General features: G+C 43.5%; 1 protein-coding gene across 1 annotated transcript in view; it reads right to left on the reverse strand.

The window, feature by feature from the left end:
• Positions 1–7,955: 7,955 nt before the first annotated feature.
• The window catches only part of LOC147601336 (uncharacterized), a 28,924-nt gene continuing 22,587 nt past the window's right edge, over positions 7,956–14,292 (reverse strand). Inside the window, exons 4-6 of the mRNA XM_086744571.1 lie at positions 11,979–12,096; positions 9,662–9,708; positions 7,956–8,128 (exon numbers count right to left, since the gene is read on the reverse strand). Coding sequence (XP_086600697.1) covers positions 8,045–8,128; positions 9,662–9,708; positions 11,979–12,096 — 249 coding nt within the window. The 3' untranslated portion in view covers positions 7,956–8,044. The remainder of the gene's footprint in view (positions 8,129–9,661; positions 9,709–11,978; positions 12,097–14,292) is intronic.

Below are 14,292 nucleotides of genomic sequence, written 5' to 3' on the forward strand. Positions count from 1 at the left end.
ATTATTAAACTTTGGGGGCCCAAGTCTGAGTTTTCTGATCCAAGTTTGAACACAAATTACTACTCACATTACAATGAAAATTATGTACTTCCACATCTATTGCAAGAATTATGTAGCAGATATTTATACATGAATAGTATTTTATACCCATCTACTCATTACTGATATTACACAAGCCAGAGCAATGGCTCTCACTTCAGACACTAAAGGGACTTCACTCATCTCCGCTCTTTACAGTCATTTCGTTTTATAGGCCACATAAATAGGATGTGCTTGGGAGGGGGCTGGCGTGAGCAAACTTAACAAAAATTCTGTGAGTTTTTTCCTCAGAATATTAATTTAAGTTCTTGGGCTGGCTCTCTTTTCAGAGGTGTGTCCCCCGAATTCAGGAAGAAAGGGGAAAAGCGAGAACAAGGCCTGGTTTCTTAAAATAGTCAGAGACCCCTTCATCAAGCTCAGTGCCTGTCATCCTTTCTCCCTCACTTTGTGATGATCATAGGGAATACAGGAAAGAACACCATATACTTAAATTGGCCTTCAGTCTTGAAATCTGAAGTTACTATTTTGTTATATGTTAGCTTTTTAGGCCTTCTTTCCGCTTATAGTTTACAAATGAAGCACCTCTAAACTATTGTCTTTTCAAACTCTGGCAAGATTTAAAAAATGTGTAATAGATACCTAGATGAATAAAATACTTTTCAGAGAAAGCAATAAATGCCAAGATTATTGTTATGCCCATGTCCTCATGCCCCTGCGATACGAAATGGGAGCAAATTCCCACCTACAGTCGGGCAGTGCTCCACGCAGCTAGATGAGGCATCAAGATGGCTTCACGCAGTCTTACTCCTCCCCATGCCCCCTTTGGTTCAGTTTTAAGAATTCCTCTGACGTCCCCAACTTCTTTACACAGTCCCAGAGGTGTGAATCACTGCAGACAAGTTCTTGACCAAAAAATTTGTCACCTGCTCTAGATTTAGGATAAAAGTGGCAGAGCACCGCTCAGGGTGCTTGCGTGTCGCACCCTCAAATCTGGAGCAGAGCAGAGTGCTGGTGCGTCTGTGTGGAGCAAAGCCATCTTCTGTGGAGACGTGCACTTGGGTCCCAGCAACGAAACGCCCACGTGTGCCTGGTGCTGGGCCTGATTTACCGAGCTCTTTCCTTGGCGTCTGTCCTTTATCCTCGCAGTATCTCGTAGAGGCAAAACATCGTGACACCCCGCTTCACGGGTGCGTTACTCAGGTGCCAAGGCTCCAGGAATTGGTTGAGACGAGGTATATAAACATTGCTGTGAAGCAGGTCCTGAGAGATTTGATGAGAAGTATATGGAAGCGCTGTACCGAGACAGCACGTTCTGCCCGAGTCCTGTTCCTGGAGTTTGCTACTGGCCACCTCAGGAGCATGGAGGCTGTAGGAAACGTGAGGCCCACAGGGTAAATAAAATGTAAGCTCTTTAATTATGGCCTAATGGTCTGCCATGGAGCAAGGGTTTGAATGTAAGCATTTCAGGTCCCAGAGAACCTGACCACCGTACCATTTATTTCTGTATATATCCATTAAAGTATCTGTAATTTATTAAATTTTTCATACTCTTTTTAGTTACGTTCGGTTTTCTCTAAATGTAGAAGAGGTGGTCATTCAGAGCATTCTCTCTCTGCTGTATGTTTTTTATGCCCCCTGGTTCCTTGATCTCTTTTTCTCCCTTTTCTCTGTTCTTACGTGTCTCCTTTTTTCCATCTGCATTTTCCTCCAGCAGCACCCATTTCCTGTGGGTTTCATCACCACCCCCACCCTGCTTCCATCTGTTGAAGAGATCAGCCATGAAGTTAACTTGCAATTACACTACCAGTCAAATTACACCAACACTTAGAGCGGCATTACGAGGCATTAAAGCGAACACCCCAGTGAAATTCATGGGAGAGGAGGGAATTCGCCCCTCTCTCAAACAGGTTGTCGGCAGTCTCAGGTAGGTAAAACTGCAGCTTCTCAGGTATATTGGGGCCAGGGTCCTCCCTCGGCAGCCTAGAGAGGCAGAATTGCTTTCCAGCAGCCTAGTTGATGCTCTTCAGCCTGCATGTGCCATGAGAGGCAGGGAAATACATCAAATGACCGGCCGCAGCTGCCAGCTACGACTTTGACACCTCTGACAGAGCAATAATGGGAATTGACTGTAATTTCTCCATCACAAAGGTCCAGTATAGCTCTACCGACTCAGACTTTTTAACGTGATAATTTCTCTCACTGGTATGTAATTTAATAGATTTGTCAATGTTTTTGCGCTGTACTTTTTTTTCTCCACGCAGAAATATAGCCTTATAAAAGTCCAGGTTCAGGATTGGGGCAACAAATTAGAAAAGCAATTTGAGGTACAAGGTTAGATGAGCTGTATATGCCAGCAGTTTTCACAGTGACTTTATGTGGTATATTTAATATTGTATAAATTCAATTTATTTTGTTGTTTTAATAATACTTTAATGGATCATGAGGACTGATGTATACAGAGCGCTGTGCAATGGTATAAAATGCTATAGCTGCCTCCTCAAGTTTTGCTGTCATTTCTGTGTAGATTATAGTAATAATCTGAACAACCTAAGAAGAAATTAATTGCAAATTTAATAAGTTAATTTCTCAGGTAAGCAGAAAAAAGTTCTCTACTTATAGCAAGTGCTAAAACTTAGCATTTAACTAACTGCTGCATACAGAAGGAAAGTAGCGCATGGCTGATTTTGCACAATGGGTCTAATTTTTTTCTACTTTGTCTGTAATAGAGAACCTGCCACCCTTCATGCCCAGTTCCAACTTTAAATCGCTCAGCCAATGCCATGGGGATAAAACTAGGGTGTAGACCAATATTCAGCCACTCAGATGTACTTGGAAGGCCCATTCAGCCCTCAGCAAGGAAAAACTTTTTTGTGTGCAAAATTTTAAGGCACTAAATGAGACATCCCTATTTCTGGTATCCTGAGAGCATCTGTTGATCAAAGAGCCCAGAATGCTGAGAACTGGGGTGACTGCTCACCCAGCTACCTTCACCTCAGCTGGATGACAGCAGCGGTTAGGAAAAAAAAATAGAGGTTTGTTGACTGTGTTAGATGGAAGACACTGTCTCCAATATAAACATAGTTGTGGGGATAGCTGTGTTTTTCCTTACATGTTTGGAAAGCCTTGCCCTGTCCTTTGTGCCTGATCCCATCAGACCCAGACCTGTGAGCCACTGGGATGGCACTCCCTTCCGTACGGAATAGGACGGGGGATTCCTCCCACCGCTTTGGTTTGGCTGTGTCAACACTGAAGGTGATGCAGGCATATCCAAATGGGCATCTCAGTAACTCAGGTATGGTTAGCAAGGCAGCCCTCGCAGCGTAGCGCTTAACACGCATCCTCAGACCCACTCAAGAAGGTTTGCAGTTAGCGGATAGAGAGCTCTATATTGTGGGGATTATACCGTTCCTATACTGGAGGCTAGATGTTGTAAAGCTGATTCAGGAGACCTAAAGCTGAGTCTTTAACTACATTGTGAGCATTCACTGAAATGAAAAAGGATGGGAGAGTCCAAAAAAGTAGATAGGTGCACTCACACAAAACTGAGAGGGGCTGGAGGAAGATGCAAGATCCAATCATAAGCTCTAGGCTAGAATTAAGAGTAGAAAGCCAGTGGGACTCAACAATCTTTTCTTCTTTCTTTTTTTTTTTTCCTTTTTAACTCAATAAACAACTGCTTCCATTTTATGAGGATTTCTGATGGAACATTGTTCATAAACCTGCAGTATTTTCTGGACTCCTACAAGGAGAACATAGCTCTAGGTGTTTGTCTCACCAGCGTATCATTCTGGAAGATGAGAAGGGTGCCTGGGCAGAGGCAGTTGAAGATCCCCTTTCCAAACCATGTTCTTGAAGTACAAGAATAGCTGGCCCTCAACAGTAATTATGAACAAGATCTTGCTTTTTCTGTGTTTCATTTTCTAAAATACCTTAATGTGAGGGAAAGCATAAAAACCATATTTGCTCCAAGATAACAGAAATCCCACAGTCATAATCTATAGTACAGTCCTGTTTTCCAGGGACTGAAAATAACAACATAACACTTACAAGAGGTAGCATAAAGTCCAGGAAATTGCAGAATGTATTCCAATATCTTCAGACGCTGCAAAGGCTTTTTTTTTTTTTTTTTCCCTTTTCTTTGACAAGCTGTAAGAGAAAGAGAAAGTCTTCTAGAGTCACTTGCACTTCCACATTTGGGCCAGACGCTTTCGTCCGTGGGAACCACCACGCGGTTATTACCGTCACAGGGCTTACGGCTGCACTACATGAGTCGCAAGCCGCCTGAATTGCGTGCTGCGTCTGCGGACACGGTAACAAACCTCAGTCTCAAATGGAGGCTCTCTTTGGTTGATGAATATGACTGAAAAAAATACTTGCAAATGTGCAGTGGCTACAGAGTGCCATTTTCAGTAGGAAAACACATGTAAAATATGCTTATTCACCAGCCAGCCTACACCTTTGTTACGGGCTGGTTTCAGTTTGCCTGAATCCAAGCCCACAAAATATGGAGTGAAGAAGGACTACAATGGAATTAATAAACTTGACCAAATGCATCTGAGCAAATGATGCTACAGCCACTGCTTAAACCTCGCCTTGTGTGGAGATCTAGAAAGACAGTAGTCGAGAAAGAACTTGGTAATTCTCTATATAGATGGGAAGAGATGGCTACAGGAAAAAAATGCTTTTCCAGGTCTGGAGACAGTTAGTTTTGGTCACTTTCTACATGGGAGTTTTTCATCCTAATGTACTGTTTCTTTATTGGCAAACAAAAATAACAGAATAATAGCTAACTCCTATTTAAAAATCACTGGGGGAGGCAAAGCAGTGCTTATAATAGAATTATTGCTGCACCCTTAATTAGGGCATGGTGCCAAATACGTCTGTGATGACAAACAAATCAATGTAATGATGCTTTCCCATTACCTTTTGTTGGGGGAATGAAATGTCACAAAATATTTTGTACACTTGTTATTGCCAGGGCGTATGGGACTGATTTACAACAGAAGGCAAAAGGATTTTGTTTAAAATGAGTGCAGGTAGACAGACAGCTGCTGGAAGTGAAGGTTCAAATATATTTTCATTTTCTAATGACAGCCAAGGATGAAGCACAGGTACTTACTGACTGTAAAATTTCAAATACAGTATAGAATCTGACTATAGACAGTGTATCTATTTCCCCTTTTCACTCAAATAGACATGGTTTCACCTGAACTGAAACTGCTCTGGAAATTCAAACCATGTCTTTTAGTCTTGTGCTCTAAGCACTTTTAAAGTGACTTTTGTCCACACACTGACAGTTGAAGAGCCCCACCTCTGTTGAAGTGGGTAGGCGTTTCGTAGGCTTGCTTTCAGTGGTCACAGCCTGAGCATCTTATTCATTTTTTCCTCTATCTGTACTCAGGCGTGCTTTCAGAGGAGTTTATCCACGTAAGGGCAGACTAAATACTGAGCAAACAGTTCAGAATTTGGCTGTCTTTTATAAAAAAAAATGACTCAAAGGTTTGATTTAGCTACAAATGAGCCTGAGCCACAAAAATTGCATCTGGCTCCTAACTGTGTCAACTCCCATGGCAGAGATTTTTTTTTCCCAGCCAAAGCCTGCCCGGAAAGTTCATGCAGAAAGACAAACTGTGAATCAGAAGCCCGTATCTGTTCTCTGGGTGAAGTGCGTACCAAGATAGCCTGCAGCCACATGCCAGCTTGCCATTGACCTTTTATCTGCATAAATAGTCGTGACCTTTGGGCTGCTCAAATTAGTGCTAGCTGCTCGAGCAGTCGAGTATCACAACCCTGTTCTGCTCAGGCCGCATCTCCTTGCCTCTAGCCGCTTGCGCCGTCTCCTTCGCTGGGTGATGGAGGTGGGCAGGGGCACAGGGCAGCTTTCTTACCTCTGTGGGCATCCTCTGCCTTGGGGGAAATCCACCACTGGCTGGGTAAGACCGTACTAAAGCCACCTCACTCCATTGACTGAGCAACATAGAGAAGACCGAGTGAAGGAGATGACAATCTGCCTTTAGATTGATGCTTTTCTATAGGGCACAATAAACCTTCACCTTCATTCTTGCTTTAATTTGTCATCCCCTCTCATTATGCTTCATTACATTCAAAATAAGTCCTGAAAGAATTTTAAAATAAGTATTTACCAAAAGTTATTCTTTTGCTAAGACTCACAGTGAGTTGTTTTGCTTAAAAACTGTAGTAGATCACTAAACTGCAGATCTCTTTTTAAAATATAATCTACTTTTTATTCCGTGGACTGTATGGTGTATAGGGTTTAAAGCCCATTATTTTCTCAGTAGACCGGAGCTAGCATGCTCTCTCATGTAAATAAGCATTTAGTCCTATTTAAAAATGCATCATTTGTGTCCCTGAAACCACATCAGTTTTAGTTATTTTTGGAAATAGGTATTTGCACAGTTCTACAAGCGCATTTTTTCCAATTGTTTGGAAGAGATCCTTTGGTTGCTTAAATGACAATAGTGACTAGGCCTGGGGAAAAAAAAAAAAAAAAAAAAGAGTGGGATACTTTTAAGGATCTAAGGCAGGAAAAAAATAGAAACATTTTCAAGGTTCTCCAAGACAATGACTGCACAGACACATTTCAAAAGGAGGTTACTATCCCTGAAATTCACTCCAAAGCTCTTTTCTTCTGATTTCCTTTAACTGCAGCTTTTTTTCTATGTGGCTGTTTCAGTCATGTGATAGCAGATACCAAATGTATTTTTCAACCTCTTGCACATTGTCTGCATGATGCTTTAAAAGCTAGGTTGACTCCTATTATACATTCTGGAGACGTTTTTGATTGCACCGAGGAAAACTGTCAGGCAAGTAGCGAGATAGCTAGTCGCTAATCCCCACGTTTTTAAAACTAAATTTGAGTAAGCCATCCCCCAAGTAAGAGTGGGAGCTGAAGCACAGGCCTGCAACCTTGGGCAGACATGTTGGAAGGGAACTAACGGTTCTGCTGCATCAGGTCCTTCAACTCCACACCAATGTCTAGCCCATAGTTGTTGGGTGAGCTGAATTTCACCCCACATTTCAGGAACACGGGGTGAAATTCAGCTCCCTTCTCGTGGAAGAGCTGCAGTGCCACCCATGTTGTCCTTGGTCAGCCGCTCAAAAAGCAAGTGTCCTGCCTCTCTCCCAGGAGGATGATTTGGGCGAGGGCCACGAGCTCCAAGAATGAATCAGGAGGGTGCAAGACCTGCAGACGTGTCTTTATGCTGCGTGGTTGGAGTGGGTGCAAGAGAGGATATGGGCTTCTTCCTCCTGTTTCTCTGAGCAGTTGCACACCAACGAGACCCTATGACTCTCAAAGTCCGCTTGCCCAATAACAGCATCTCCCTCCTCAGTTATACCTAAGAAAGGGCGTTTATGTTTCACCAGAGAAGCAAATGAAGGGAGGGCTGGTCTGCGGCCTTCTCCTCTGCAGCCATTGAGTCTGTTACGCACAAGCTGCATTACAGCTGCAGAGAGGAAAAAATGTGGGCTACCCTTGCTGAAGCATTGGCAGCACATCACTGTTTACAACTGGAATTCTTGCTGCCTGCTTTTACCAATGATAACTTAGGACAGGAATAGGAAACTTCACATGATGATGAGGTCAACTTTTTTTCGCTTGTCCAGTGCCCCCAGACAAGCACAAAGCTGCTGAAGTTAAGATTTATGATTGCTTGCAAAAATTGAGCTTGAGCCATGGTTTTTCACTGGCTTTTTTGTGTTATCTTTTTATAGCACTTCCAGCAGCACACTCGTTTGAAACATTTGAAAGCAATTCGGTTTGCTTTCATTTGTTCCTCCCTTCAGCTCTCCCGCCTTGATTCTCTGTGGCTGTACCAGGAGCAATTTTCACTTGACCCATTCTCGAGTAAATGGGAAGGCAACGCACGTGTTTGCAAAGTGTGTTTAATTTGTGCCTTTCATCTGTGATTAATATTAAATCTATTGAGCTACATAAATACGCAGTTCACTCACAAACCTGTCCAACCGATAGTAATTTCTTCCCCTAGGACTTTACAGCATCCCTTCCAAGGGTTTCATTTCCTTTTGTGTACCTGGAGATAAAACCAGTCAGCTCGATAGCTTTCACCTGTGGAAGAGGGAGGGCTGCTCAGCTGTTGTTCTCCTCTGCCCCCATCCCCACTACAACATGAATAAATGGGCAATGTACATAAATGGGCATAAAAATGTAGAGTGGGAATAAAATAATCCATTTGCATGTCACTTCTGCTGTGGTAGTTTGTGCATGTGAGGGAGGCTCCTGCCTGGCCTTCTGGTTTGGATAACAGCCCTGTAAAATAATTTCTACCAAGAGACTGGGGATCTGTTTCTGTTCTCATGCAAAGGAAATTAGTGGAATTATGTCAGCACAAAATCAGGGGCAAATGAGAGGAAACTCTTGTTTGCTCATGTGTACTTTTATGGAGTTGGGCTCCCTAAACTCGAATAAGGCAATGCTCTCGTAACGGATGGAAAGCACCTGGCCTCGGGAGGAGTACCCATAGCACCTAAGACTTGCAAGCCATGTGATGCATACAGATAGCTGGGTGTCAAAGGGTGATGTGAAACAAAATAAACTTCCCAAACTGGGAAGCCCCTTAAAGCTAAGCGAAAGGAAACACTAAATGCAGGGAGGCTAAATGAAATCACATCCCCTCTCCACCTTGTTCAGGTGCCTGTATCAAACCTGTAGGGAAGAATCTCCTTATGGCCAGGGATACTTTCATAAAAATAAATGTCTAGGACCTTTCTTTGGAAGCAATGATGGGAGTGCTTTCCCTCAAAACCCACCCCAGCACCATTTCAGGCTGCGTGCTGTGCTGGTACTGGGCTAAAGCTCTTTATCCGTGGGAATTCTCCTCCCTCCACCATTAGCTGCCTATGTAAAACCCTGCATAAGCCATTGTAGTCTCTAGGATCTGGGGGTGGAGAGAGGAATGGAAGAAATCTTGTAGCAGAATATATTTAGCTTCCATCTCTTCCAGGATGCTCCTTCACACCTCCCAGTTAAGTGCATCCAGCCCTGTACCAAGCTGTGGAAATGCAGCAGAACCAGCAGAGCTTTCTGCCTTGATGAAGGGGCCCAGATTTATACTTCAGTAGAGCAGCTTCAGTACCAAAAACATAAAAGGGACCCCCCCAAGTTATTTGACAAAAGACATTTTAAACGCAGTCCACGGGAGAGAAGCTAAGTTAGTTCCTGATATTATGCAGCTATACTGAAAGAAAGGAAAATTTTACGGCTGTGCAGAAATCAAAAATGGGATTAAGATTATTGGCTAAAAGGGCAGCCTTTTGTCTGCAATGTTTTGTCTTTATTGTTTTTCTCTTAACAAGGCTGCAGAACTTACTACTTGTCCTTAAGGAGTGCTACTGCATGCAGGGAGTAACCAGCTCGTGGTTATCTGCTGTGACCAAAATGCTGACATTTTGAAACGAACGTTATTCATTGCAACCGCTTTGACTGAGGCCATTTCATATGGAAACAATTAAGAGGCAGAAAGCATATCATAACAAAGGAATGAGAAGAAAGATCAGGAAATACAAGCAGATTGGATCATTCTCTGAAAATGGATACAGTATTTACTGTTAGCGATTATAATAAATCCAAGACCTGAATTACCACAGGACAGCAGACATGACTCTGAATTGTAGATTTTCTTCTGCAATCTAAGAGGAAACAGTTCAGATTAATGATAAATGTAAAATTTACATGCAGGATAGAGCAAAATGTAAATTATTTCATATGTGTGCAGAAGGGAGGGAGTCTGAAAATAATGCATTTTAAAAGTAGTCACAATAGGAAATTACAGAGAAGTAAAAAGCAAATAGAAAATTTAAAAAGTGTAGTCCACATGCATTTCCTTAAAAGCAAGGGGAAAATGTAAATGGACGTTGAAGAGCACTCTTAGAGATCTGCACATCTTTTTGAGACCAATCTAAATGCAACTGGAAACAAAAAAAAAAAAGGCTAAAGAACAAAATCCATTTCTAAGAGGTGTGTACTCTTACAGGCAGGAAATACCGGGGGGGAAGTTTTTTTCCCCCACTGCTGTCAAGAGAATGACTGAGGTAATTACTGGAAAGCGTGTATCATAATAAAGAATTCTGAAACACTATTTAATACTTCTGTCTGGTTGAGTAATTAAATGAACAGAGTATCAGTGCTAAGCGATACGAGATAGGCGAGATGCTGTCAGTCATACACAGGTGGGAGCCAGGATGTCCATGTCCCTCAGTACCTACAATAGTCATCTGTATTTCCAGGAAAGTTTGGAAATCATTTTCAGTAGCTACCAGCACTTGGTCTCCTAGAGCCATAATTGCCATGCTTCGGGGCTGTCTGTACACTCACATGCAGAATTTCAATATGTCCCAAAACTTGAGTGAATTTAACTTAAACTTGCACTGTTAGGCGATAACAAACTGCCATCTATCTCCTCCCTCTTGACCACTGTCTAGGAGACTAATTTCTTTTGCCACTGAAATCAATTTGAGTTTTATGACTGACCTCACTGGAGCCAGGATTTGGCTTAATGTCTTGATGTAAGCAGCTAATGGTTCTTCTGACAATTGCTCGGAGCTGGCGTAAGTCAGAACAGAAATATTTAATGCCTTGCGAGTGGGTGAGCATCCCATTCATGCTATCAGCTTGCCTGGCAAAGGGGATATCAGGTGTTGATGCTGTCATTCCTATTCAAACGCCCTGCTTTCCCCCTTAAGTAACGGTACTGCCTAAGTGGATGGCACCTCACTTCTTCGGGAAACTGAGAACTGTGCAAATGCCCAGTAAAACTGGCCAACATTCATCGAGCAGAGGGATGGTCGAGGGTGCACCTGAGCTTCTGAATGGGGCTCTACAGACCCAGCATAGTGCCTGTGCTGCCATCCTCCATCATCCTGCCCTCCCTCCGCTCCCCCTGCACCTCCACCACCCTCTCAGCATCCCAACTGCACTTGTCTGAAGCTAGCAGAGCTTCAGAAAGCTGTGCTGCCAGGTTGGGTGGTATTTACTGACAGTGCTCTCCCTCCGGCTGCTTCTCCCTTTCTGGAGCATCACTGCTCCTGCACCTCCTATTGCTTATCCCCAGGTCACTGGCTTTAATCACTCGGGGCAACCGCTAAGGTTGCCAGCTGGAAACCCACACAATTTCCAGTCCTTTCCCAACTTTGAGAAGTGCTTTTGCCCAAGCAGTAGCGAAACGGGGCATGGCAGGAGGTGGGCAGTTGAGACTTCTTGGTAGCCCCAATGCGGAATGTGGGCTTCATCCATCTACTGGCTGGCCACAGAAAGTGCTTGCAGAACAAGTAATCCTGGGTGCCCCTGGCATTTTAGAAAGAGCTACGTATTTGACATAGTTTCTCCAGAAGATCCCTTTAAATAGTAAAACTTTAGCACATTTGTATTCAGAGCTCTTACAATTTTATTTTTAAAGGGAATGTAGGTGTTCATGAGCAGTGGGTGTGAGACTGACAGCACTAGACCAGAGCTCTCCATTTGCAGAATAACTGCTGCATGGACTACTATACTGCAAAATCCTGTAATGAAAATACCAAGGACTGAGAGGTTCTTCCCATCCCTGTGTTTATTTTGCCTTTGTCCTTGCAGCTGAAGCTGCCTCAAAGGGAACCAGCAACTAAGATGGCCCATGCACGTGTGTGCCTGCATGCACGTGTGTGTTCAAACACTTGCTAGAACAGACACAGGATTTTCAAGCCTTCCAGACAATAATTACTTTTAAGCTTTAGCGATGCATTTGGATCTTGCACTCTATTGCCACAGAAGTAGCTTTTTGCATGACGTCACAAATTCTCTGACGCATCCTTCAGTAACATGTTCAGGTCTATTTTTTCTTTATTTGCTGACTTTTTGTTTTAAAAAGTAAACAGCTTAGAATCAAGTACTTGTACTCAACTTTGGAAATATCAAAGGTTCTTACCAGCTTTCCACGGCCTGGGGAGACACATGAAAGCACTCATGCTGATCTCTTGAAGAAAAGACACTGTTCTCCGTAGCTGGGGTAGCTTGTGCCTCTGAGCACCACTTAATAGGTGACTCTGCAAATGAGAAAAATTACACTGGGCTTCTGAACCTTTCTGCCACTCCAGCCAACTCAAACACCTTCTGAAAAAAACTCCATGGCAGAATCCCTCTGAACATTTTAAAAGTCTCTTTTTATTCCTTACCTGTTCCTTGAGCCATCTGTTCTGCACATGATAAGGTCAGAAGCAGTGTGAATACAGTGTAGAAACTTTCCCTTTCTTGTGCCGTGCCAGGTATATGATTAAATTGAGTGAGTTCCTACATTTTCCTCCAAGACTGTAGACATGCAATTTCCTTCCAGCTATTTCTCTGAATCTTCCAGTCCTCATATGTTAATGTGCTTTGGCTTTTGGTTCAAGTTATTAGGAAGAATTCCTCTTTAGCCTAGATTTTATTTCTTTGCTTCCTTTGAATAATTTAGGGTCAAGTTATAATTTTCTCTCACTGGCTCTAGTCTTGTGCAGAGAAGAGCAAAATTCTTCTCATTTTTGTCATTTCCCTCCCCAGTTTACTGGACTGGTTTTGTTAATGTGCTATGCTTGTATGCTCACGCCTTTCCTAACCATCTTAAGAGCTGTTTTTTTTTCCTTGAACATTCAATAGGCAAAACCTGAGGTGGATCAAAGCATCATGCCAGTTCTGGATGCTAGAGAAAACGTGGACAGGAGCTGCCTGACACAGAGTCCCTCTGAAGGTGGCATCTGCCTGTCGGATTACAGGGGGCTGTGGTCAGGCAACAACAACTGGAAGACACCAGTGCCTTGGACCTGCCTTTTCACACTCTGCCTGGGAAATCTGATTTCTGAAGTTTGTCTGTTTTCATAGTGCTAGAAATTTCTGTTATACAGACAGAAATGTTGTTATAAAAGGGATATAAATGCAGTTACACAAACAGATCAGGCTGGAGGCTCTGAACTAACTGTGAGGCCAAAGACTAGATTTGGGGTGATGTGAGGTCTGCCCCTGCAGAGAAACTGTACACAAAACAACACAGGCAGCCTCTTGCCACGAGGTCATCTAAGGCTCCTTGTGCGTTCTCCTGATGTCATTGTGGGATCATTTGTGATGAGTTTCAGCCCCGCCTTCCTTCTGTTTTAAGGTACTTTTGCAGTAGTCAGCTCTCTGAAGCACCGTTTTCTTTCCTTTGAATTGACTGAGAATCTGGGTTAAAGTGACTGACTGATGTGACAACAAAGGAGCGATTGTCATTGGGTCCAAAGGATTTGATATACTGTTGGTTATAAAATGTACTCGGACAGCCCAAGTTCTGTGCCAGATTAATATTTGATGTCATTGGACTTGACTGGCTGTAACGGAAAGAGCTGGGGCTGTTGCTGGGAAAATGGCCATCTCCCTTTCAGGGGGAAGTTAGGGCTCATAGAAGCTGACAGCTTGACAGCCCAATCTTCCATTTACCCATAAACACCAGTCGGTGCAAGTGATGACAATGCAAGTTTCCCCATATTTAATCACTGATGGGTCAAATCCTCTTTGCAACCCCTAGGTATTGTGCATAATTTCTGTTATCAGCAACAGCTTCGCTTCTTCCAACAGTTTAGGGGGTATCAGTGCATGTCTTCTCTTGACAGTAGGTACTCCCTTTCTCTCCCTCCTCCCTCTGCAGCCATCCCCACCTCTCCTACTGCCTGTGGCAGCAGCAACAGCCCACTTTCTCTCACTTGTCTCTAGGTGAGACAAGGGCACCCATACTGGTCTGCCTCAGACTCCTGTGCTCATTCACTAGCAGCAGACACTGTTTAGTCACGGTCACAGCCAGTGACAGTGACCCATACACTGGGTAAAGGGAAGCTGGAAGGGTGCACGTCCAGTTGGTGAAATGGCCCAAACCCAGGCTCCGTGGAGAGGACCCCACGCCAGGATCCACTCCCAGCAGCAGCCTTTCAACAACAGGAGGACTCTGGCTTGGGGCCTGGCAGTACTGTGCTGGGCACCGCATAGTGCTAGGGGAGTGCAGGGAGAGCCACACTGGAGGACAGAATTTTTCCCAAGTAACACTCGTGCATTTGCTACGATTACTTGTTAAGAGTCATTAAACAACACCTAGGATCCAGACATTTACCTCTGCCCCTAATTACATGTGTGTGAGACTCCCCTACGTAGTCCCTGCAGCTATATAGTAGTCCAGTATGCTCAGAAATCCTAAACTCTCTCACAGAAGAAGAAAGCAATTTTGGGCTGCATCATCAATG

Source organism: Chlamydotis macqueenii, chromosome 3 (assembly GCF_036417535.1).
Source record: "Chlamydotis macqueenii isolate bChlMac1 chromosome 3, bChlMac1.mat, whole genome shotgun sequence".
NCBI lineage: Eukaryota > Metazoa > Chordata > Aves > Otidiformes > Otididae > Chlamydotis > Chlamydotis macqueenii.